Raw genomic sequence first — 23,187 nt, forward strand, 5'->3', positions numbered from 1 at the left:
AAAGTGCTCAGAGCCTGTCAAATGTTCACATATTCCAGTCTCATCTGCGTGACCAGACAGCTTCTTCTTAGGCAAAATTGCCCTTGCCAGCTTGAAGCTGCTGCCTCTGATTTTCGCTTGTAGAAAAAGAATTTTGCTAAAATACTAAAGAAATGTCTGCAGCAACACACCGGAAGGATTTACCTTACTTTAAGACTGTAACGAGGCAAAATATAAGAGAAAAAAGATGAATTAATGTGAAGGATATGGCTGCTCTGAACACTGCTACGCATATGCTTTATTTAAAGTAAGCTTGGATCCTGTTATTTTGCATTAAACATGTGGTGCATGCTGAAGTGCCATTTGCAATAGCCTACACAATTTCTTCACAAGCACACTGGGAAATTTCAGCCATGTGCCCTGTAAGCAAATGTTCATATTCAGTGCATATTTCAAGCCAGCGCTCCTTCTACTCAAATTCTTTCAGTTTTCTATCTTCCTTCTAGCTGCTTCTGTCCAAAACTCTCCCTTTTCATGACAATTATCTGCGGATTACCACCTGCAGAACCCCCTCCAGCATGTCCAGTCGTATTCTGCCCAGCCTCTCAGATTTCCTCCCAGGTTTCATAGAGAACAACCCTTCCACATTGTTGCCTCCTCCTACTAGTAAAACCGAGATTTTTTACATTAGCTATCCTTTGCTTCATTTCCTTCCAGAACCACGTTGTTTCAAAACTGAACCTGCTTTAGCATCAGGTCAATGTAAGCCTTCTTTTGGATACCCCTTCTGTCTCCCAGATAAGGACTGGGTTGGGAAATCAGTTTTACTCATATGAAAAGTAAAGAAAGCAAAGGGAAGGATGGGAGAAGGATTAAATAAACTCAGGCAAAGCAATAGGAGCTAGTGTGAATCACTGGTCAGTCCTTGGGTAGAGGGGGTGCGAATTTAGTTGGAAATATCTGGGGCACCAAGTGATCAGCTTCCTGAGTAAATCAATAGTTTTCCCAAAGTTTTCAAGTGGCAATGAAAAATGGAGGGAGAAGGGCAATTAGAATGTCATACTTCGTGCACACATGTCCCAAAGCAAATCAAAACATGAGGATTTCAAACAATTTATGGATAATTCCAGTGTAAGAGTGTTTAAACTACATCAGATTCTAATGCTAACATGATACAGTTCACTGAGCAACAGCTCCGTGAAAATAGCTTTCTAAAAAGCCCAGCTTAATTCTTCATTTTTGCCTTGTCCTGTTCATTCAGCACAGATTCTTTCCAGCACCACTTTGCAGCCTTTCAGTCCCAGGGTACCTGTTCTTGTACAAAGGATTCCCTATTGCCTGGTTGGTCTAAAAATCTCTTCCGCTCCTCCCAGTACGTCTTTAACTCCTCAGGGCTTTTCTTTTTGTCTGAGTGGAGACGTGTAAGGAAAGGAAAAATCCTTCTCCCCTTAGAGGTTTAAAAAATTCTTTGTCTGGACTCAAAACAAGTTCTGTTCAGGATCTTATGTGTAGCTTATCACTACAGCATCCAAAAGAGGTGATCATTGCTCTCTTATTTCTTTCTACCTGTCTGCTCACAGAAATTCAGTATTTTTCATCATGCACAGGGGACCATCTGTTCCGTTTATATTAAACAATATATGTTAAACCATGAGTACTACAGGACCTAGATTTTCTCTCCCTGGAGAAATGTCTAAAAAGATCACCTGCAGAACTATGCTTTATTTTATTTCATTTTATCTCTAAAAAAAAAAAAAAAAAAAGCATTTTTGGACTATGGTCTTTCATTCAAGGAGTATATTATTAGAAGAGCTTTTATTTTCAGTTCAGATCACTTTGATAACTGCTTATCCTCATTGGTTTTTCTTCTTCCATATCATTGTTTTCAGCATTCATAGTCTTAATTAAGCATCTGTTTCAGTGAAATCAGAATGCCCTGTCCCCTATGCCTTCTCCAAAAAGAGCTCTTTTAACCATCTTCTAGTAAACTCTTTAAACTCTTACTTTTCTTTCAGGCTCTTTTCAGAAAGGGCTGCACCATATTCCAGGGGCTGCACTACCCTTGGATATTATACACGCCTTAGTACAGGACAACTAGACAACTTTTATTTCATTTACATTAAAAGAGCATGTTGCCTTCCTGAAATGTTAGAAAAGGTCTCAAAGCGAACTGAAGAAGTCATATAGTGCAAAGAACTTTCCCAAGATAGGATCTAGCCTAATTTCATTCTACAGAGATAATTATCTAACTTGTTCTTAAAATGACAGAACAACCTCCCTGGACCAAATATTCAGCAGTTTTATTATCTTTGGTCCTCGAAAATTATTCTTACAGTCTAGAACAATCTTTCTGCTATTTCTTGCTTTCTATTCAATCCAGCCCAGGCCCAAAGAGGAGATCATTCCCTCCTCTATTTTGTATCTGAAGACTGTAGTATTCCCCTGACAGCTTGCTGGTCTTTGGGCTCAGTAATTTACATTTTTTCAGTTCTTCTTTATCAAAGCATGTCATGCTTTCCAGACCTCTGAAGAGTTCTGCTGCCCTTCTCTTGACTCTATCCAGTTCAATCACACCTGTCTCAAAGTGTAATAATCAAAACTTTACAACACCTCCAAACTGAGCTATAAGCAATGCTGAACAGAGCAGGAGGATTGCTTCATATGTCTTCCAGGCTATATGTCTTTTATATATCCTAGCAAGATGTTTGCCTTCTTTTGCAACAGCATGACATTGACTCATGTTCAGCTTGTGATCTGTCATAACACAGGTTCTTTTCTGCAGAGTTGCAGCCTAGTCATTTGCTTCTCTCTTGTGCTTATACAGTTGATTATTCCTGCCTTAGTGTAGCACCTTGCAGTTATCCCTACCAAATTTCATCCAGGTCTTTTTCTCCTCAGTTTTTCCAGTTTGTTGGAATAAGTTTGAATTCTGATTTTTTCCACTAAAACGCTTCAAGTCTCACAGTTCCATGTCCTTGGGAAATGTCATACACCCACTCTTTTTATTCGCATCCAGGAAACCTAAGAAAACACTGAACAGAAGCAGATCCAGGACCCACCAACACAGCTGTCGTATCAGTTTTAAGCAGCTTGTGGCCTCTCTGAAGGATTTGTACAGACGAAAAGCACACAGATTAGGAGCTCTTTATCTTTTAGTGTTATTTAAAGAATATCGTCCTGTTTAGAAAATATTTTTTACCCAATTTATAGCCTCCTTTACCTGCTATGCTCTGCACCCCACCAAAGCAAATATTTCATGTACAGCCATGATCAAGAATTTCACTTTTTACTTTAAAACAAATTAAATCTCTCACTTACGCAACAACAAAAAAATCCTTTAATGTGTGAAATGAACCAAAGCCCATTCTGTCAGAATCTGCTTGTATACTGAGAATGAATAGGAAAGATGTAGCCATATCTCTTTGCAGACTTAGGGTTATATTCAAAATGTCATCATCTATTGCATTCACTTTGAGGTACACTAGCAGCACATATTGGAAGGGATGCACTAAGACATCTGGTAGATTTTGATGGGCTAAACATTTTCTTTGCATCTGCCCTTGACCAAAGGACTGCAAGTTCCTTCCTCAGAGCTCAACATCAGTCACAGCAGTCACGAACAGGCACATAATAGATAGTAAGCCATTCTGTACATGCGAATAAAGATGATCTGGTGTTCCTCCTGACAACAATGACTTGAATCTGTCATCTAGCTCCTATTCCAGTGATCACTCCCACAGTCTCCCCAGATTCTTTAACCCCATATGGACAGTTTCACTGGCACTGTGGCTGGGTCTCTGACACAGCAGAAAATACACACGGAATAGATTAACCAGCTGTAGGGTGAAGAAGAAGAAATAAGACTTTATGAACCTGTACCGTTTCCCATTGGAGCCCTAGTAATCAACCATCAGCCTCAGGAGTAGTCTCTGACTGCTCTGCTCTGTGATCTGTTCCTGATTCTGACTGGGTTACCGCTGCTGGAAACCTCAGACCTTTGATTAGATGCAGCAGGAATTCCTCCTTTGTTCTCTAACCTGTCTGGAGGATGTATACATCTAGAGAGGCTTTACAGGAACAAGAAAGCACTCGGGAAGAAAAGTGATTGACAAGAGAGTCAGCAGCACAGCAGTTGCACATTATTGACTTACCTCGTTTGAACATCAACCAAATTTCCTTTCCTGGCAAAGGTAAAGGTTTGGGAATGCTGAAATGAAGAATGAAGTCCTAATTTACCTGCACTTGGATATGCTGGGCAATGAGATCTGTACCAAATTTATGAGTGTCAATCAGGAATTAAGAATTGAAGCTTTTCATCTCTGCTGGGTGAAAACTGGAGTCAGTCAGGCAGATTTTTTTGATAAAGTATGACAAACTGTCAAATTGCCAAGCTTTAATGTGTATTCCAAGACAGTACAAAGATGTTCACCCCTACAGACTAGTCAGTAAGCTGTAATTCTAATGCAAGTTGAACTTCATTCTCCTTTACTATGCACCTTTCGAGTACAATGTACACTTCATACTTTGGGCAGTGGAAAAGAATGGGTGAATGGGAGAGTTCAAGGGTAAATCTGACCAAATCCTAACATCTGACTTCAGATATTGGTAACAAAGCCTTAGACTTCAGCATTTTTCAGACCAGTGTTTTTAAGCCAATTGCTCTAATCTCATGCCGTAAGAGACAATGTAGAGCATTGACTATATATGAGCATCTCTCGAGGAGGGATGTTTCTCAGCTGAGATTATTGTCTTCTCAGAGGTACTTTCCATCTTAGAAACCTACCATTGCTATCAGATTAGTTTATTTCAATGCTCTCTGCCTACAACTAACCATAAGAAAGTGAAATTTTGGTAGAATGACAGTAATCACTTGGAAACTCAGTGAATGCTCACTTTTGCATTCACACTAGCATCTTTTTCTCCTGGTCTTCATATTATTGGGTGTTATGCACAGGAAGTTCGAACTATTTTGGCTCTTTACACCTCAGACATACAACATTTCTCTGTCTGTGTCCATCTGGATTAGTGTCTGATGCATGAGTGAGAATTCCAACAACCAGAGATCAACAATCGGCTGTTTGGAAATATGTTTGCTATTAAAATGGAGAATATAAAAGCTGCTTGACTATAGACACAGTTATACTTCAGTAAGTATAGCTGCTGGCCTTTGTAGGTCCACCCAGCCTCCTGTATTTGGAAAATATGAATGGTGCTCAGTTTATCAATGAGCACTCTATGGAAAAGACAGCGCAATGGACAGCTGATCACACTAGTAAAACATAAATAACAACAAATAGGATTCCAAGTTTTGCCGCCAAATCCGTTTCCAATGTATTTCACGTCTGCACCTGTTTCTTCATCTGCAAAATAGCAACCGTCTACCACACTGACAAATTATCAGATTTAAACCAATACTGTGTTGAAGCCGTAGGTTCTACATTTTGGAAACCAAATGTACTTTTGTGGCATTAATTCTTCCAGACAGAAAATACAAAACTCATTTTTAGAGCCTCGTCCACTAACCATTCAGTACTCTGCTCTCAGCTTTATCACAGCTTTTTAGAGGGGAACAGAAGGGATGTAGAGGGTAATATTGCTCTACTGTGAATCCTCACGCTTCCTTGACGCACATTTTACTGCTATAAATTAACCCTTAAGAATGGCTACATGCGCAAACAGCTGCTATGTGCCTAGATAGGATCACAGACTCAATGGCAAAGTATTTCAAAGTCTTGTTACACATCATCTCCCTGGAGAAGAGAAGCTGTAGAAGGTTGCAATAGCATCAGAATGAATAATTGAAGCCAGGCTCATTCAGTATGTGCATAAACCGAAGGGTCACAATGCTGCCTGCTAGCCAGCTGGCGGTGCGGAAACTCACCGAGTGTCTGCGAGGTACATCAACTGGGGACGCTGACCCATTTCCCTAGGAGCTTCTGGGGAGTGGGTCAAGGAGATGGCAGTGGGATTGCCAAGCACATAGAGAAGGATCAAGCTAGATTACCTGACAGAATACTATATGTTCATAGAATCACAGAATGGGTTGGAAGGGACCTTAAAGATCACCTAATTCCTGCCCTATGCCGTGGGCAGGGACACCTCCCACTGGACTAGGTTGCTCCAAGTACGTTACAGAACCGCTGCATACACCAGCCTCGGGAAAGCCCACGGGGCTCGGTTCCCCCGGGAAGCTAAAGCAGAGCCCCGTGCCAGCCTGGTGCTATTTCCCACCCGACAAACCGCCCCTGGGGAAATCCTCCAGGACGCCCTTCCCCATGGGAGGCTGACCAACCTAGGCTCCAACCGGGGCCAAAATGTCATGGCCTTGCCTCCTCGCTCTCCCCATTTAATAGTAGAAATGAGAAAAACAAACAAAAAAGACCCGCGGGCACCGGCCAACGTCCCGCCCCAGCCCCAGCCCCAGCCCCGTTCCTGTCAGGTGCAGCCCGGCCGGGCCGGCGGCGGCTCTCCGGGCGCCCTACCTGCTGCCGCCCCGCGGCGGCGGTTGGCGGCCGTTGGCGGCGGTTGGCGGCCGTTGGGGCTCGGCGCGGGGCCGCGGCGCTGCCTGCGCACTGACAGCTCGGGAGCCGCGGCGGCGGCGGCGGGGAGGCGGAGGGGAGAGGAGGGGGCTCGGGGCCCCGCGGCTGCGGCGCCGAATCGGTGACGGGAGGAGGGCCCGGGGGCGGGCAGGGAAATGGCGGGGGGCGGCGGGGCCGGGGGAGCGGTACCTGCCCGCGGGAGAGACGCCGGGAAACGGGGCCGGGGGCTCGAGCAGCAGCCGCGCACCGCAGCAGAGGCGCCTGCGGCAGCGGAGGGAGACGGGGAAGCGACCGGGGAGGGCCGGCAGCCGGAGACAGGCCGGGGGCGAGGGCAGCCGTGTGGTACCGACCCGTGGTACCGACCGGCCCCCTGTGGTACCGGGCCCTCCGGCCCCGCTCGTCCCTCAGGGCAGCGCTCGGAGGGTAAGGGCGTCAGTGAGACCAAGCGATAGAGCTGGGAGCGAGATCGTGTTCAGGTCTGACCTCCTGCTGTGAAGATTTGTGAGCCCAAAAGCTCCTCTGTAGAGCAGCTGTATTATTTGGTCCAGCAAAAGCTCTTCTCTCTCCCTAGAAAGCTTGCCTCGCCTTAGATCATCACCTAACAACAACAGGGTGACTGCTTTTTCCTTTGAAGGTCTGCATTGATTTTTGCCGACGGCAAAGTAGCGGGCTACTCACATTACTATTCTATCCTGAGGAGCAAATTTGGGGTTTTGTAAATCATGTTTATTGTTAGTCCACTCAAATCATCTAATGCTGATTTCTAGAAAAAAAAAAAAAAAAAAGTAAAGATTGGAACGGTTAAAAAAGGTTCTGGCTCTCCAACACCAAGGGTCTTCCCCTCTGCTATACAGCCCCGCTTTTGGAGAGGTACAGATGCCAGTGTCCTCATCTTGGAGCGTGCCTGAGGCATCTAGTCATGCTTCTCCTAGAGGATGCTACAGCCTTTGCTGCTCCATTTTGGCAGGTTCTGCTTTCCAGCCTCCATCTCTACTTACCCTTCTTCTGGCAGGCACCAGGACTTTCCCTGTTGTATGCAGTAAGCACTGGACTTGCACACCAAGACATTTGAGTCGGTTCCCACACGGCCCCTTTCCACTCCTCCCCCTTCTTCACTAGGTGTTGGAGCTCACCTGCGCCCATGTACCAGGCACGAGGATGAGCCCCACAATTCACAGGGAGAGAATGAAAGGAAGCAAACAAACAAAAGGTACAGTTTTCCTCAGAGGCAGAGGGCTGGCAGGTGGAGTGACCAGCACATCATTTCCTCATTATTACGAGGATGCAATTTATGGCGTAACTCTTTTCCCCAATAGCATATCTAAACTGGCGTGCACAACATTAAATCCATGCCTCAGTGCAAATCCTCGCTAGCCCTCTACACACCAGCAGCTGCTTCTGCCCCTATGCTATATCCTTCTTCTACCTCCCTTTAGAGCAAAGTGAAGGGGAAGCTGACAAACAGAATGAGACGTGAGAGTGTTAGAGACTAACTCTCATGTAGTTCTGGTAGCAGCTGTCAGCTGAACAAAGTATCCTGGGTGGGCTCACATCCAGCTGGTACTGCTGGCTAAACATATTTTGTGCTCTCTTAACAGCTTCTTTACACATTTCAAAGGGCAGATTACTCAACACCCAATTTACTGCTCCTGGAAGAATGAATGGACCACTGACTTCCAGGAGATGAGAATGCGCATCTTGAACACAGCCCAGACAAATGCATTCCTTTAATCATCTAGCAATGATAGCAGTGATGTGTAATTTATCAACAGTATGATGGTAATGCTATTCTAAATATATATGTTGCCACTGAGGTCAAAAATGATTGAGTACTAAGATACTACAGTATTATAAGTTAGGCATATACTTAGCATTGTCCTGTCAATCCAGATGAGCTCTGCTCTGCTTCTGCCAGCTGTGCCTCTGCCTCTACTGGTCTTTCCTTCTCACCAAGGCAATGTGGCACATTGAGGTGCATGTGGTACAAGCCAGCAGAAATGCAGCATAAGATATGTTCTTGGGATTGAACTGTAATCCTAGGTACAGTAGGAGCAAACTAAAACCCCTTGAATGAATTGGCAGGGGTCACAGGGAAAAGGGTCAGCAGTAGGAAAACACAGAAAACCAGAAACCCTTGTAGCAGCTTACAACACAAAGTGAATAGACAACTGGAAAGCACTCAACTTATCAAATGGGTTTTAGACACTCAGCAAGTCACCTACTGAGGAACTTGTCTGGCAAAACGGAACAGAAAATTACAGAAGATATCTGATGGGAATTCTTGTAAGAAGGTGAGCAATGGATGCCAGTGACTCCATGATGTAAAGGGCAGATGAAGCCAACAGCACAGTGATAACAGGGCAGCATGCTGCAATTTTGCTGCACTTGATAGACATGAATGGTGATCCTTTTCACTGGAGAAGCAGCCAAAAAGACATAACATTGACAACAGAAGAAGAAGGTAGAAAAAATATTGTTTGAACTCAGCGTATGGCACACATAAGGTGTCAAGGAATTTAAAGATACATTTTGCTTGTTCATCTCCTAATGCTGGAGTCTGAGGAGCAAGGATAAAAAATGACAATTCTCTACTATAAAAAGAAGTGTGATATAACTGGCAAGCCTGAAGTATCAAGATGATTCTCATGGCTGGAATGTTGAGGGCTCACATAACCTAGGTAAAAAGGAAGCTGTGGTTATAATTTCAAGAAATTTACAGATCTATCAAGCATTTCACTGTGATAAAAGGAGAAAAGAATGTCAAAAATTCTCCTGGAGGGAACTAAGCAGGCAATTACTTCCTTAATGCACAAATATCTTACATAAAAAAGTATCTAGTGATAGCTGAGTTCAGAGATTTTTTAGTGTTAATAACATTTGCCTGACATTATTAAGAACTCATAGATCTATTTACAAAATTGTCTTTTCCATCCAAATGAAAATAATATGATACTATATTTGATGCACACTATAAAACCATATTGAAGTGATCCTGTCCTCAGTGCACACCTATATACATATTCTTATGCTTTTCCTACAAGCTTCTTGAATTAAATTCTGAATTATGTGGGCATTTTCCCACAATATCTAAAATTACTTTTAAAATCCAAGATGTCTACCTGAAAATCTGAATATTAAGCTCTTCATATGCACTCCAAAGGAACAACCAGAAGAGAAAGTGAGACAAAGATGCTAAGAGAAGTCTTTCTAGGATAGATCATCCTTTTCAGTAACCTAGTTCTTCAAAACTTTCATTTGACAGTCTGCATATTACCAGAAATCTCCCCATATTCGTAATATCTATGTGGATTTAAGACTTGATTCTCCATATTGTTTAAATTTTTTCATCACCTGGATAAATTCCCTGGTCCTGCCCATTGTGCAATTCCACAAACTGTTGTCCTGGCATTTGTCAGAAATCAGGCACAGCAAGGACAGCCTGGGGCAGCATTGTCATTAGAAACATTGTTTGTCAGTTGGCAGCCTCAAATACATATGCAGCCTCCTGCAAATACCATTTTAGACTTATATAAACCTCCTGGATGTGCTTAGGTAGCTGTTTCAACTGTCTTACATGGCTGCAAAACTCCTCCTTCTCTAAAATTGATCCCAGGCCAGCGATCAGCATGCATATACACTCCATCTCTTCAAGATAGCCTTTTTCACTTCCAGAGTTCTCATTTTAGCACTTAAGTGTATTTGTGGAAATAAACTACCAGTCTGCATGTGTGATAAGTCACATTATTTTGGGTGCATAATGACACAACAAAAGTGTCTGTAATAAATCACCCCTCTACACTTCTGTGCCCACTCAACAGAACACAGCCATAAAGTCTCATTTCTTGAGTGATGATTTCTTCACTATTTTTGATTTCAACCAGTGCTGTGAAATAGCAGACTCTTACTTCCCTTCTCCTCTGTTAAAGCTAACTTTGACTGAACCCCATATCTCCATAACAAAGTCTAAGTCACTCACTACATTTATGCTCCTGAAAAGAATCAGCCATCAGAGGACAGCATCATCCTCAACTGCATCATTTTGTAGAGGTTATAGAACCAGGAATAAAAGCTGGGTATAATTGCTTTCACCAGTGATGGGCACAATATTTACCCAGAGAAATACAGAGACATTTTGGTGAAAATCCAAGGATTGTGATACAAATAAACGGAAGACAATTTTCTCTGATTATATTTCTGTATATTCTGACTAGCTTTTTATTCACTCTAGCAATTGCAACAGGAGTCCAGATAAATCAGAAAAACCTTGCTGAAAGCCTGAGATATTACAAAATATTATCTGTAATGTAGCTTATACCTGTTTCTTGGTGCCATGTGTATTACTAAGGATTAGACTCAGCAGAAAAAATTTGACTAATGAAAAACTGAAAACCAAAACTCTGAAATTTGGAAATGTGAGACAAAGTACAGTAAGAATTTTAATTCAGCTCCCTTTGGCCTTATCCTTTCCCATTAACCTGTTTCTGTAACTGGTCTTCATTTCCTAAGTCTCCTGTGGTGCCTCGTAGAACACAGACAAAGCCTGGGGGTAGGCATCACCTCAGCAAGAATGCCCTGCAGTTACTGTGATGCTAACTTTGAATATTTTTCTCTTTTATTTGAAAATTTACATACACTCATTGTTCCTTCAAAATACATAAAACTTTTCTACAGTAAGTAGATAGACTTTGTAATACATTATTTCACTGAAACTGAAAAATAGCTTCAGTAAAAATGTATATATATATACAATTTGACAAAATACTTTGAAGAAAAGCTGACCATGTCTTACATGTATTATCTTTTTCCAAAATCATCTTAATGAAGTATGACTGTATTAAGTATGTATATATATATATATGATATATATATGTGTATGTAGCTATAACTACATTAAGCTAATATACAAATGCCATATAACTGCTAGGAATTACTGTCAATTGAAAACAACTGGTGCTGTAAATGTGTATTGCATTGCTTTTTCTAATAATTATATCATGAAACTGTGTACACAGCTTGGCTCTACTCAAGGCTGTCCTGCAAATCTTGAAAAAAGAAAGAGATCAGAGAAGTTTCATGTTGCCAAAGTCTTCTCGCATATGGTGGGAAAGCTGTCTCTTATTGCATCTGCTATAACTCAGTGTTTTCACCGACTGCATAGTTGCTATGAAAAAAAACAAACAGCATATTGCTCAAAGACATCTCTTGCGTTTGGAAACCACCTCTCTCATTCTTGAGACTTTGGTGCTACGGAAGATGACTACAAGTCAGTTTTATCACTGAAAAAAACAGTTCTCCTTCAAAAATTTTCAAAGCCTTGTTAATTTTTTTATTAACTGTTTTTTTTTTTCCCAATTTTTTTCTTTGCTGTTTTCCCATTAACTAACACTGTCAGCTTTCCTATGCAATTGCTATCTGTGTTAAATTATATGTACTTAACTCAAGAGGCAAAAGAAGGTACTTTTGTCTTCCATCAGTGCCAGTTCCTTTGTCTTCAAACAAAGAGCTTCAAAATTTGAATCGAAATACTTTCCTGATATTCAGACCTCTAATTGAAAGTATAGGATGAACTTAACACACATTCCATTCATTATAATTTGTGAACAACTTTCTTTTCTTGTTGCTCATTGAAGCAAAAATATTGAAGTACAAACTATTCCATTTTCTTCCAAATAACCTACATAACTGGACAGAAACTGCCATCTGACCTACTTTCTCTGCAATTCTGCCCCGCCCAGTCCTCCTGCCCACAGAAGGAGTACAATGTTTTAAATTTTATTTTCCATAGGAAAAGGAGGCTTGATCAGATTTTTTCTATTTGGCAGTTTCTAACTCTGTTAGAAATTGTATTTTCCCTGCATTAAGCTGTTAGGAACATTCACAGTTCTTCTCAAGATCCCAAACCTTCATATTCACGTTTCATTCCTAACCCAGTATGCTCCAACCCCCGTGAAATCTCACATGTGAATCATGCAGTCTCAGATTGTTAGCTATACAATTTTCTAAGCAATTTACACATGCAAAGATTGCATACAAAGAAGTGATATAAATTACAGTGTGCTTTCCCTGTACACTGCTTGCAACAACAAAGAGCTCAATATTCCTTCAGCATGCTAAATGCTTAATATTTCATGAACTGGATGTTCATTGTGTAACTTTTTCTCAGTAAAAATTCAGTTTCTCTTAAGGAAATAAGTGATACCTTGAGAGAAACATCTTTCCCATTATGGCCATTCTAGATGACATCTCTTGGATGTCTGCGCTCTTATTAATCTTCTGGAAATTCATTTAATTTCTCACCATCAATCTTTGGTTGTATCTTTATTAGGTATAAAGGTTTCTTCAGGCCCAAACATTCAGCCCACAAATCCATGCTTGTATAACCTAAACCTAAACCATTTTAAGATAAACTTGTTCTACTAAACTAAAAAAATATCCTTCTCCATATATACAATGAAGCTTACAGGAAGGCTATGAGTATTGCTCCAAACAAAGCTTTATACAGGCTGACTTCAACGTTTCTTCCTGCTTATTAACATATTGTAAACCCAGCTTTCCCTCTAATACTCCAAACTCTTGTTCCAAATTACTTAAATACAATGGCCCGTAAAGCTCAGCTTCCCAACCGAAATGTCTACAGTGAATTAAAAACAGCCCCCACAGTAGCAATGAAATGTCTCCCATGCTTACTCATCACAGCAAGCAAAGCCATTCCTGACAAATTCTATCAAGTCAAACTACAGCAACCAGCAGCTTTCTTCTCATCAACCAGCTGTACTCGGGTGTTAAAATTCCTGTCAATTACATAAAAAGTCTGCCCTTCTCCAGGGTGCATAAAGTTCAAGATAAAACAAAACAGATCCAGCTCTTCAGTATTTCTCTCAGTTCAATGGCTCTTTTGCCTGCCAGGGCCAAAGGCAACCCCTCTCTATGGCCTGTGTTTTCTCAATCATTTCCCTTTCTTTTAGACTTCTATAAAAGGTTGTCCCTTCCTTCCTTTTCTTTCTTTTCTTTTCTTTTCTTTTCTTTTCTTTTCTTTTCTTTTCTTTTCTTTTCTTTTCTTTTCTTTTCTTTTCTTTTCTTTTCTTTTCTTTTCTTTTCTTTTCTTTTCTTTTCTTTTCTTTTCTTTTCTTTTCTTTTCTTTTCTTTTCTTTTCTTTTCTTTTCTTTTCTTTTCTTTTCTTTTCTTTTCTTTTCTTTTCTTTTCTTTTCTTTTCTTTTCTTTTCTTTTCTTTTCTTTTCTTTTCTTTTCTTTTCTTTTCTTTTCTTTTCTTTTCTTTTCTTTTCTTTTCTTTTCTTTTCTTTTCTTTTCTTTTCTTTTCTTTTCTCTCTTTTCTCCTTCCTTCCTTCCTTCCTTTTTTTTCTTTTTTTTCCTTCCTTCCTTCCTTTTCCTTCCTTTTCCTTCCTTTTCCTTCCTTTTCCTTCCTTCCTTCCTTCCTTCCTTCCTTCCTTCCTTCCTTCCTTCATTCCTTCCTTCCTAGACACATCTGATGTGCCAAGGTACAGATACTTCTGTTATGCCTCCAGCTCTTGATACAACAGCACATTGTGGGAAAAAAGCACGTATTTTTTATTAGACTGCCGATTTGGCTATTTAATGTGACAGGACCGTACTTGGATTATTAGAGATGTGTTCAGTACCTATCAATAAAAATTATTATTTTGTGAACAATTTCTCTCCAACATTTTAATATAGTGTCTTCTGACACACTTGCATGAAGTTTACCTCCAAAGGGACTCGCACAATACAAAACCACATCTAAGGCATACTTCTGGCCAGGCAAGCAGTTCCAGTCCAGGAGAGAGGACTTGTTGTTGGTTGAAGCATTGTGCCTTCTCTTTCTGTCTCTCACTCTCTTCTCTTCTTCTCCTTGAACATGGTGACAAAGATGTATTTGTCGGTGATTGATGCCAGGGAAATAGAAAATGATCAGATGACTCCTTTTATGTTCTCTGTTAAAACAATTTGCTCACCCGTTGATTAGTTATTTTTCTTTGCTTTAATTACTACACAACAACTAACCCTGCAATTCAGCCTGTATGCCTTGCATGACTAAATATGCTTCTGCTGAAGCTTTTTATGCTGATATACTCATGTGTTCTGGAACTTTTTGCCCAGGTGTTAGATTAAGACACGCAAGCCCTAACGCCTACGCCTTGAATCATGCATTTCCTAAGTCTACTCCATGCCCCAGCTGCCGTCTGGGTGGCCTATTCTTAGATCTCCTCTATGCTGCCAACTCTTGCAATACAATTATCAGTAATGTTTTTTGCCTGTCCTTGAGCTTGCTGCAGAATGACATGAGAATCTCCAACTTTCTCATATAACTCATCTCTCCTGGGGGCAAAAGTATAAGAAAAGCCAAATGGTCTAATTAGCCTCACAATCTGGAAAGGACAGACATCAGACCTGCTTGCTGCAGGAAGCAAGAAAGTTCTTTCTCCATCTCCTCAGGTGCCCATACTTTTCCCAGGGGAGAAAAGCTTAAAAAAAGACAGAGAAAGAAACAAAGGGCAAAGAAAGGTAGCTCAGTTCCCTCTTTTGTATTCTTTCTTTCCTCTTCGGAAGACAGGATTTGTTCCTCTTGGCTTGTCTCCTTCTAGTGGTGTGTCAATTCAGAAAGCAGGTAACAGCTACATCAGGATCCAATGGCTGGAAGGACCACAAGTGCTAGTCTGCTAGCACAGGAGAAATATTAACTAGCTGCCTAGCTTCTGGAGGGGGCTGGCTAGGATCCCACCACTTCAGAGAATGAGGTTGAGACTCAGGCAAGCAGAGAGAGATCAAGTTTTTTCTGCATCCGTCTTGGCAAACCAGTTCTTTAAACTCTATTTTCCTTTCAGCAGCAAAATGTAAATAATTCCTATAAATGCCATACAGACAATGTTTCTCTGTTTGAAAAAAACTTGGATTCTGATATATATGATTAGGAGCATGATCATTCTGCCAGTAATTCCAAGATCCTTAAAGAGACTTCTTGTGAAATTAGCAGCAAGTCTCTCTGTGTAAGAAAATCAGAATCCATTGCAAAGGAGAGGTGATTATATAGCTTCCTCCCATAGTCTATAATTAAGGTATGCTTATGCTAGAGAATAAGATTAGAAAAGCTGAGAATCTTGGAAGATTCATGGAAACTCAGTTTTGCCCTTTTCTTTATGTATATGAATGGAACATGTTATTTCCGTTTCTTGCTTTTGTTGTTGTAGTGCAAGGATTTGGTTTCACGTATTTACTGCAGACTGGAATCAGGAAAAAATGTCGACACAGCACAAAGCCTAATGTTGTACATCATAAAATATGAGTAAATAGATAGCAAAGCGATGGTAAAAGATGACAATAGATGGTAAATAGATGGCAATGGACTTCTGAAACTGGTCAAACATGTCAGACTGACTTGAATACCAGACAGTTATGAAGGATTGATAGGTAGGTACATGAAAGAGGTGACCTTAGTAACAAAACTGCTTCAGAAGAATAACATATTCTGAAACTCCAGATTGCACATACTAGAAAAGACAAGAATTAAAGAGAGCATCACAGAATTTTGTAAAATGTCTGGAATGTGACAGAAATACACTTTTGAAGCCATCATCATCTTTCCTCGGGTAAAAACTGAACAGAGACTAGTTTGTAATACATTAGCATCATCTACTGGATAGTGCAGGGAATACAGCTTAGAAACAGCAGTAGTAAATACAATATACAGCAATATTGTATTTGGCAAGCCATCCAGAACAGGCTGAACAGTTCAAACACCTTTTTTATAACATGCCGTATTTGCTTTCTTGTCAGAGGTGTTGATGCTTCTCTGGTAAAACATGGGGAGTAAATATGGGTTTTCTACCTAAAAAGTCCTAGTTCCTGGTAGCAGAAAGTGTTGTGTGATAGCTGCAGGAACAGGAGACGTTTCTGAAATTACAATAATGGCATTTACTTACAAATATAACATTAATTATGTTAGCTGTAGAACAATAACAATATCATTAATAATTGTTTGTAGAACCCTGCATTAATAACCAAAGGTCTTTGAGCACATTTACAAAGAAACCCAAAGAAATAGTCTGCAGCCAGAAAGCAGCACTCACAGTCACCAAAGGGGAAAAGAGAAATCTGGTAGTATCAGATAACACAAAGCCCGTTGTGAACTAAAGTCTTGAGTCTCTCAGCTGTAATGGATGTCAGACACTGGGCCTCACAGAAGGGCAGTTGTGCTGGGGACTGGAGGAAAGCTCCCATCCCGCAGTGCTGCCTGGAGCACAGCAAAGCCTTCACCCAGCTAAGCCTGCTGAAACAGGGGAGACTGCTGGGACTACAGAGAAGATGATGGAGCCCCAGTACTACTGATTCTTGAGAGAGGAACTCCCATTCTTTGCGTTTTGCACCCATCACCTATTCTGAGGGATGGGGCATTCCTTCTTTCCTTCTTTCTCACACACACATGGTTTCTCAGAGCTGGGAAGCTTTTCCTTTGACTTTACCTCATGCCCATATTGCCATGCATCACAGTGGTTCACTGAGAAGAAAAACTTAATTTGAGAAACACAAGAGCGTTAACACAGAACAGACGAGGACATCTTTAGTCCAGTATCCTCTGTGACAGAAGACAATTTGTATTGCTATATTTATACCATGACTGTATCTAATATGTCCTATATGGTGTAAAAAACATGCAAAGAGTGTATTTATCTGAAATACTTTACTTTCTGAACATAGAAAAAAAACAAACCTAGAAATGCTGGAAAGGAAAATGACATCTTGCAAAGTCATATACTTGCATTATGCAACACTGCACCACAGCCCCAGCTACTGATCAGCTGTGTCTTGAGACGAGGCACTGTGAGCCTTTGAATGAATATACATAAACACGAATGTACATAAACTCATTAATATACATAAACAAGCAGGCAGCTTTTTTCCTGTAAATATAGCAGGAAGTTTAGCTATATAATTATATTTTGCTTTGGCAAAATTACTTTTCTGTATGTTTTTAACTTTTCATTGTTAAGAATATTTTCTTATTTTGTATGTGTTTATTTGTACTTATGTATGCCGATACTAGAAGCTAATACTAAAATCAGGAGGAGTTGTGAATAGTGGATATCTACATTCTGATCCTTTACTAGGTTTTCCAAAGATCCTTGTAAGCCTCCCCAGCCTTTACTAACTTAAAAAACTGCTCTTTTTCAGCATTTTTGTCACTTCTTCAATTTATGCCTTCCTTCCAATGTTTATAGAGGCTTCAAAGAGCTTAATTTCTTTTGAGCTGTATACCTAAAGGGGATAGCAGGCAGACAGTCCCACTCTTAAAACACTGAGAATCCAATTAGCGACAATAATTAAATGAATTCAACAAACAAATGGTTAGAGGTGAAGAGTAAGGAAGGTCAAGGAATAATAGCATGAGCATGTTCTGGTGATTGCCCATGATTCTGTGCAGTTTTCTGGTTGCCTAACCAGTACTAAGATGCTACTGTTTCATACAATGTGGTGGAGGTGAACTGCAAAAGGGGAGTTAAAGGAGATATTCTGGGTCAATGTAACACAGCACTGAGACACCTGTACAAGTTGTGGAATACAATAACAAAAGTTGGAGACAGTGGTAAAGTGAAGGGGATGATCAGAAGTACCAATATAGAGAAGGACACTTTGTTCTAAGCTGATGCAGCTAAGGAACCTGTCACAGCAGAGGAGGAGGAGACTAGTAATTGAAGAAGTGCATGGGGAAGATCATGAATTCATCAATATTTTGAATGACTGAGCACGTGCAGCCCAGGAGCTGAGACTCTAGATGTGGTAGAAGAAAAGGCCTCAAATGACAGTTTTTGACATTTGGTCAAAGAACAGGGGGCCAGATCTTAGAGATATTATGAGGGTAAACAAAGGGTAACAGCTCGCACATCACAGCCATACAAAAATCATGGTGCTTATCTAAATGCTAGGAGAGTGACTGAATCAGTGTGGTTGAGAATAAAAGAACATTAAACTCCTGATCAGATCAGGCTATGAGCAAGCCACAAAGAGGCCAAAGAGAGGACTGCACAGAAGGAGGGGGGCGAGGAGCTAGGAGCCAGGTTTTAGAATGCCTGTGTAGAAACCATGCCACAAAGAAAAGAGATGGTGGTATTGAAAAGAATTATCTTGGATAATAGCTGGAAAAGAAGGAAGAGAGAAAAATTATTTGTAGGGTTCAGACTGTGAACTAGGGGGAGAAGAATTGGAGAAGGAAATTAAGGGGAATAAAGGATGGAAGGAATTCAAGAAGCGGGGAACAATCAGTGGTGTTAAAGCCTCAAGACAAGATGAATGGGGTAGGAGTAAAGACCCCAAGATTTCTTTAGGATGGTTGATCATATGAGGCTGGAGCACAAAGACTTCCCTTAAGCACCAACTTACACCTCTCTATCTTTTCTGAGGGCAAGACCTAGCCGATTCTGTCCTTCCTTTTATTCAGAAAGGCAATTTGCATGACAGAACAAAAAGAAAAATAGCTAAAAATATACCATGAATCATGGAAAATTATATGTACTAAATCTCACAGTGTACTGCTATTGCCATAGTAACCCTTGTTGCTAGATTACTGCAAGCTGTTTCTTTGCTAAATTTTCCTGGAAGCTTTGCCAATTTTCAGTGGGTTTCAACATGAAGTTTAATAAAGAATAACTCTGAGAACCCACATTGCATCCTTCTATTTCTTCTTTGCCATCTCCCCCCTTTTTATTCTCCTTTCTAAGAGGTAAGTCCTTTAGGGAAGAGTTTTCAAAGGCATCTTTTGCCAAAGGTGCAAATGGACTTCTAGGGGGATTTGCACAATCTGCTAGGTTTCTGACTTGATTTCCAGTTCAGTGAAATGTAATCCGCTGTCGGAAAAGGAGGTATTACTTACAGCTGTTTCTTTGGTTGTTTTTCTCATTCCAGCTAATTGAAAAGTTCAGTTCATCAATGGTACAGCACCGTGTATTATGAAACAATAATATAAAAAACAGCACGAGAGGGAACATGGAAAGACACCCCACCTCTTTGTCCTTCACTGTTTTCCAAAGTTAACATCTTCCAGCCCTGATAGCAATCCCTAATCTAAGAAGTGTAGGAACTAAAAAGAAAGAAGGGGACTCAACCAATGGATTTATCTGGAGACAGTTTATTTCCCGGACATTGCAGAACTGCATTTCATGTGTGCTCTGAGGACCATAGTTTCAGATTCTGCTGAAGGTAGAACACATAACTGTGTAACTTTTCTCCTCTTGCCTTGTGGAAATTTCAGGAAACTAATATATGTAGCGTGTATTGCCACTACAGAAGACGATCCGTCTAAAAGACTTTTTAAAGCTTAGTGAGTTAAGCTCACTGTTGCTGTAGGTGCCTGGTTGGAAATACACAATGAAACGCATGCAGTGTCACCCTTGCAGGGCAATGCTGTTGGCCTTTTTCTTCCGACCAAACAGATTGGCATCCTTCTGGCAGATGTGCAAGCTCATGATCCAAGTAACACATCCTCTGGCCAACGTTAGTCATGAAACCATGATGGTTAGAGCCAGACCATATTTTAGATTTTGGAAACAGACACATGGTCACTTTGTCCATCTGACATAGCTCTGCAGAATGTAAAAACAAAATGCCTCTCATTTTTCTTTTAAGAGGAGAAGTGGGGTGGTTGTGGACACCTAGAAGCACCAATAATGTACTCATATGGAAAATCAAAACCATTTATGGGACAACTTCTATGCCAACTGAAATACCATCCTGTTAGGGGAAAAAAAAAAAAAAAAAAATCTGTAAAACCAGGCAATTACTGTTTGGTTTGATTCTTGAGCATGTCAAGCCAAAGGCTGACTGGTCAAAGAAACAACCTTATGAGTCATCAGATGCTGAAAGAAACTTTCATGCTTGCCCCTGGCACACACTGAAATGCAAAAGGGATGTATAATGGCTATGTAATTTCTTTTGTAATTTCTTTTGCTTTGAAAGGAAAAAAAAAAGGTTAAAAATAGAGCAGAAGGCAGTGCTTCTGGTACAAAGGACTTTTGAAGTCAAAGCTCTTAACCTCTTAAAATATGACTCAGTCCTCTACATAAACTTATTCTAGATAACACAAACTTGATTTTGCTGCTATGTCATGCTGTCAAAGAGCATGTGGTTAAGTCATAGACTGCCATGTTTCATCTACAAAATGGGTCTGTAATACCACTTTTCCTTTCCTTTTGTCCCTGCTTCTCCCTCCTTTTCCCCTTCCTTCTGGTTGGTGAAGAGGAACTCAGCAAGTTCTCTGAAAGTGAAGATGTATTTTGTCCTCAATAAAACAAACACACAAATATGTATCATGAGGTATCATGAGGGAAGACCTGGCAGGAATCAAATCCTGTGCACTAAAACAGGAAGAGAGAACAACTGTACAAAATATATGTATAGTGTCTCTTGAAAGACTCTCTATGAGTGCTGTTTTTAGTGAGGGAATTTGTTATCACCACAGAGGTGTACAGTTGCAGCTTTATAGGACTGAGAGAAGCTATGGGGGGTAGGAGTCTGATCAGAGAGTGACTGAGCTCTGGGATAGGTTACAAAAATTCATAAAATACTGGAAAGGTTTAAAAAGAAAAGATCTCAAAAGTTCTGACCAAGAGGTATATGCAAATGTGAGCTCTTTCAGAGGAAAATTATGGTATACACCCACAAGTAGGTCAGCTCTGAATCATTAAATTCATTTTCAGTATTGGTTTAGGAAAAAATATTTCATACCTTTTATGTTTAAAAACCTCTCTCTATACATATTTACACAAGTCAGTTTAGGGTAAACTATCTCAAACTGCCTCACAGCTACTCTAAGAGAAAGTTCAGTTACCCTTGAGCAGCTGATATACAATGGATTTTTGTTCCAGTGCCTACACATAAGCTGTTTCCTTGGAATAAAGTATAAGTAACATCTACTTAACACAGAAGCCTGTGTTAAGTAGATGTGTATTGGATCCAAGTTCCTAAATGAGCACTGGATCCAGGTTCCTAAAAGGTGATTGAGAGGTCATCTAACATTTGAATTCATCTTTCCAATTTTCATAGTAATCATCCATCAATGCTGAAGGATGAAGAGCTGTGGGTGAAGAACTCTTGGGCAAGACTAAACATCCCCAAATCCCTCCCAGGCCTACATCATGTGTTGCAAGACCTGTCCAGACTACCTGGGAGGGATACTGTTATTAAACTTCCAGTTATGTCCATCTTTTCATAATAAAACATGTTAGAAAACTGGGGAAACAACAGATGTTAATATTTCAATGTATTAAAATCAGAGAAATATGTCAGATGCTAATATTTCAATGTATTATAAGTGAAAGGCTAAGATTCTCACACACTTTCATAGTCTTTGCCTTCTTCCTACTCTGTGCAGCCACATAAAATTGTCACAATCCCTCCCACATGTTAAAATGTCTTCCTCAATTAACATTCCTTGTCAAACTATGCGGACAGATGACAGAAGAAAAGGAAATTTTTCAACAGAATTATTTAACCGATGGATCTCTGCCTTTCCTTTGTCTTTTAGAATTGGGCTGATTTTGAGTGAAATCCTGTTTTATGCAAATACTAGTCCATGTAATAACATTTCTGAAGTCACATTCTACGAAAGCCAGAGATGAGCATTTGTCTCACTGGACTTCTCCCCAACACAACCCTGATCTGAAGCAGCATGGCAACTTTCCCTGGAAGTTTCCAGAGGGGGAGGGAATAGAGGACCAGTTAGGATTCTCTATTTGGCCCAACAGTCTGTTGGAAAATTCCAGCATGGTGTAATTCAGGTAGAAGCCTCTAAATTAGTGTCTGCTCTGGACAATTTGGTCTGATTTTCCAATGCAACAAAGACCATGTTGTTGTGAGGAGAGGGACAGACCCTCGTCCATCTCAGAGGTGTTGGCTGGCTAGGAAGTCAGCCTGGAGCTACTGAGCAGAGGCAGCTCAAGTCTAAGTGCAAACTACTAACCCAGCGGGCTGTGCTGCCTTTTGAACAGTGAAGTAAGTAGAAAACTGAGAAGCAATCTGGGGGTACTGAAGGAGTGAAAGAATGGAAGAAAATCTGGGGACACAATTCTTTTACTTTTGCTGCTAGTAGAACAACTTTGCAAAAATGGTGGCAAGCCAAGAGCTTTTCCTGGGGCTTCTCTCGTATTTTAGGGTCCTTTAGTTCAGAAGAAAGAGTAAAAAATGCAAAACATGTTTTATACTTAATGGATGGCCCTTAATGACATCCAAATCTTCTAGGAATCTCAAAGCAAACAGATTACCTCTTGAATTGCAGGAAAGTTACTGTGAACTTGCTCTGACTTTTTTTTTTTTCAGTCCTCAAGTTCCTCAGGTAAAGGAGTTGCAAATTTATGAGACTTGACCTGATCTGAAATGCTCCCGTCACTAGAGGTCAGCAAGAATTTTGTGCAGGCAGATGTGCTCAGACACACACTCTACTGCAACACTAATACATATATACTATTCTGAAGTTGTTCTTGTTTGAATTTCATATATTGAATCCAAGCAGTAGCTAACTTCTGAGTAATATTCAATTTTTATCATGTTGGTGTATTTTAAATTGATTTGCATAGTAGTGACCAGTTCCCAATGATATAAGGTCTAGTCAGTAGGTCTCAAGCCAAGCTCCACCAATGGCTCTTGAATTGCTATTAATTTTATGCAG

At 40.4% G+C, this 23,187-nt stretch overlaps 2 protein-coding genes across 5 annotated transcripts in view; one reads left to right on the forward strand and one right to left on the reverse strand.

The window, feature by feature from the left end:
• The window catches only part of C1QTNF4 (C1q and TNF related 4), a 37,408-nt gene that overhangs the window by 12,607 nt on the left and 1,614 nt on the right, over positions 1 to 23,187 (reverse strand). Inside the window, exon 1 of one of the 4 annotated variants that reach the window (XM_048057155.2) lies at positions 6,462 to 6,595. The exons of 1 other annotated variant lie outside the window; for it this stretch is intronic. Coding sequence is in view for 1 of the 3 variants with exons in the window: in XM_048057147.2 (XP_047913104.2) it covers positions 4,131 to 4,143 (13 nt within the window). In the remaining 2 variants the exon portion in view is untranslated. Of the gene's footprint in view, positions 1 to 4,130; positions 4,159 to 5,860; positions 5,886 to 6,461; positions 6,596 to 23,187 lie in introns of those variants that run through there. 2 more of the 4 variants (XM_013193631.3, XM_048057147.2) reach the window with 2 other exon arrangements.
• Positions 6,338 to 9,689, forward strand: LOC106043898 (uncharacterized). Its single transcript, XM_066997556.1, has 4 exons — positions 6,338 to 6,639; positions 7,373 to 7,557; positions 7,638 to 7,728; positions 8,117 to 9,689. The coding sequence occupies exons 1-4, from the start codon at positions 6,338 to 6,340 to the stop codon at positions 8,247 to 8,249; spliced, it is 711 nt and encodes a 236-aa protein (XP_066853657.1). The 3' UTR covers positions 8,250 to 9,689.

The sequence above is a fragment of the Anser cygnoides genome, chromosome 5, assembly GCF_040182565.1.
Source record: "Anser cygnoides isolate HZ-2024a breed goose chromosome 5, Taihu_goose_T2T_genome, whole genome shotgun sequence".
Classification (NCBI taxonomy): Eukaryota; Metazoa; Chordata; class Aves; order Anseriformes; family Anatidae; genus Anser; species Anser cygnoides.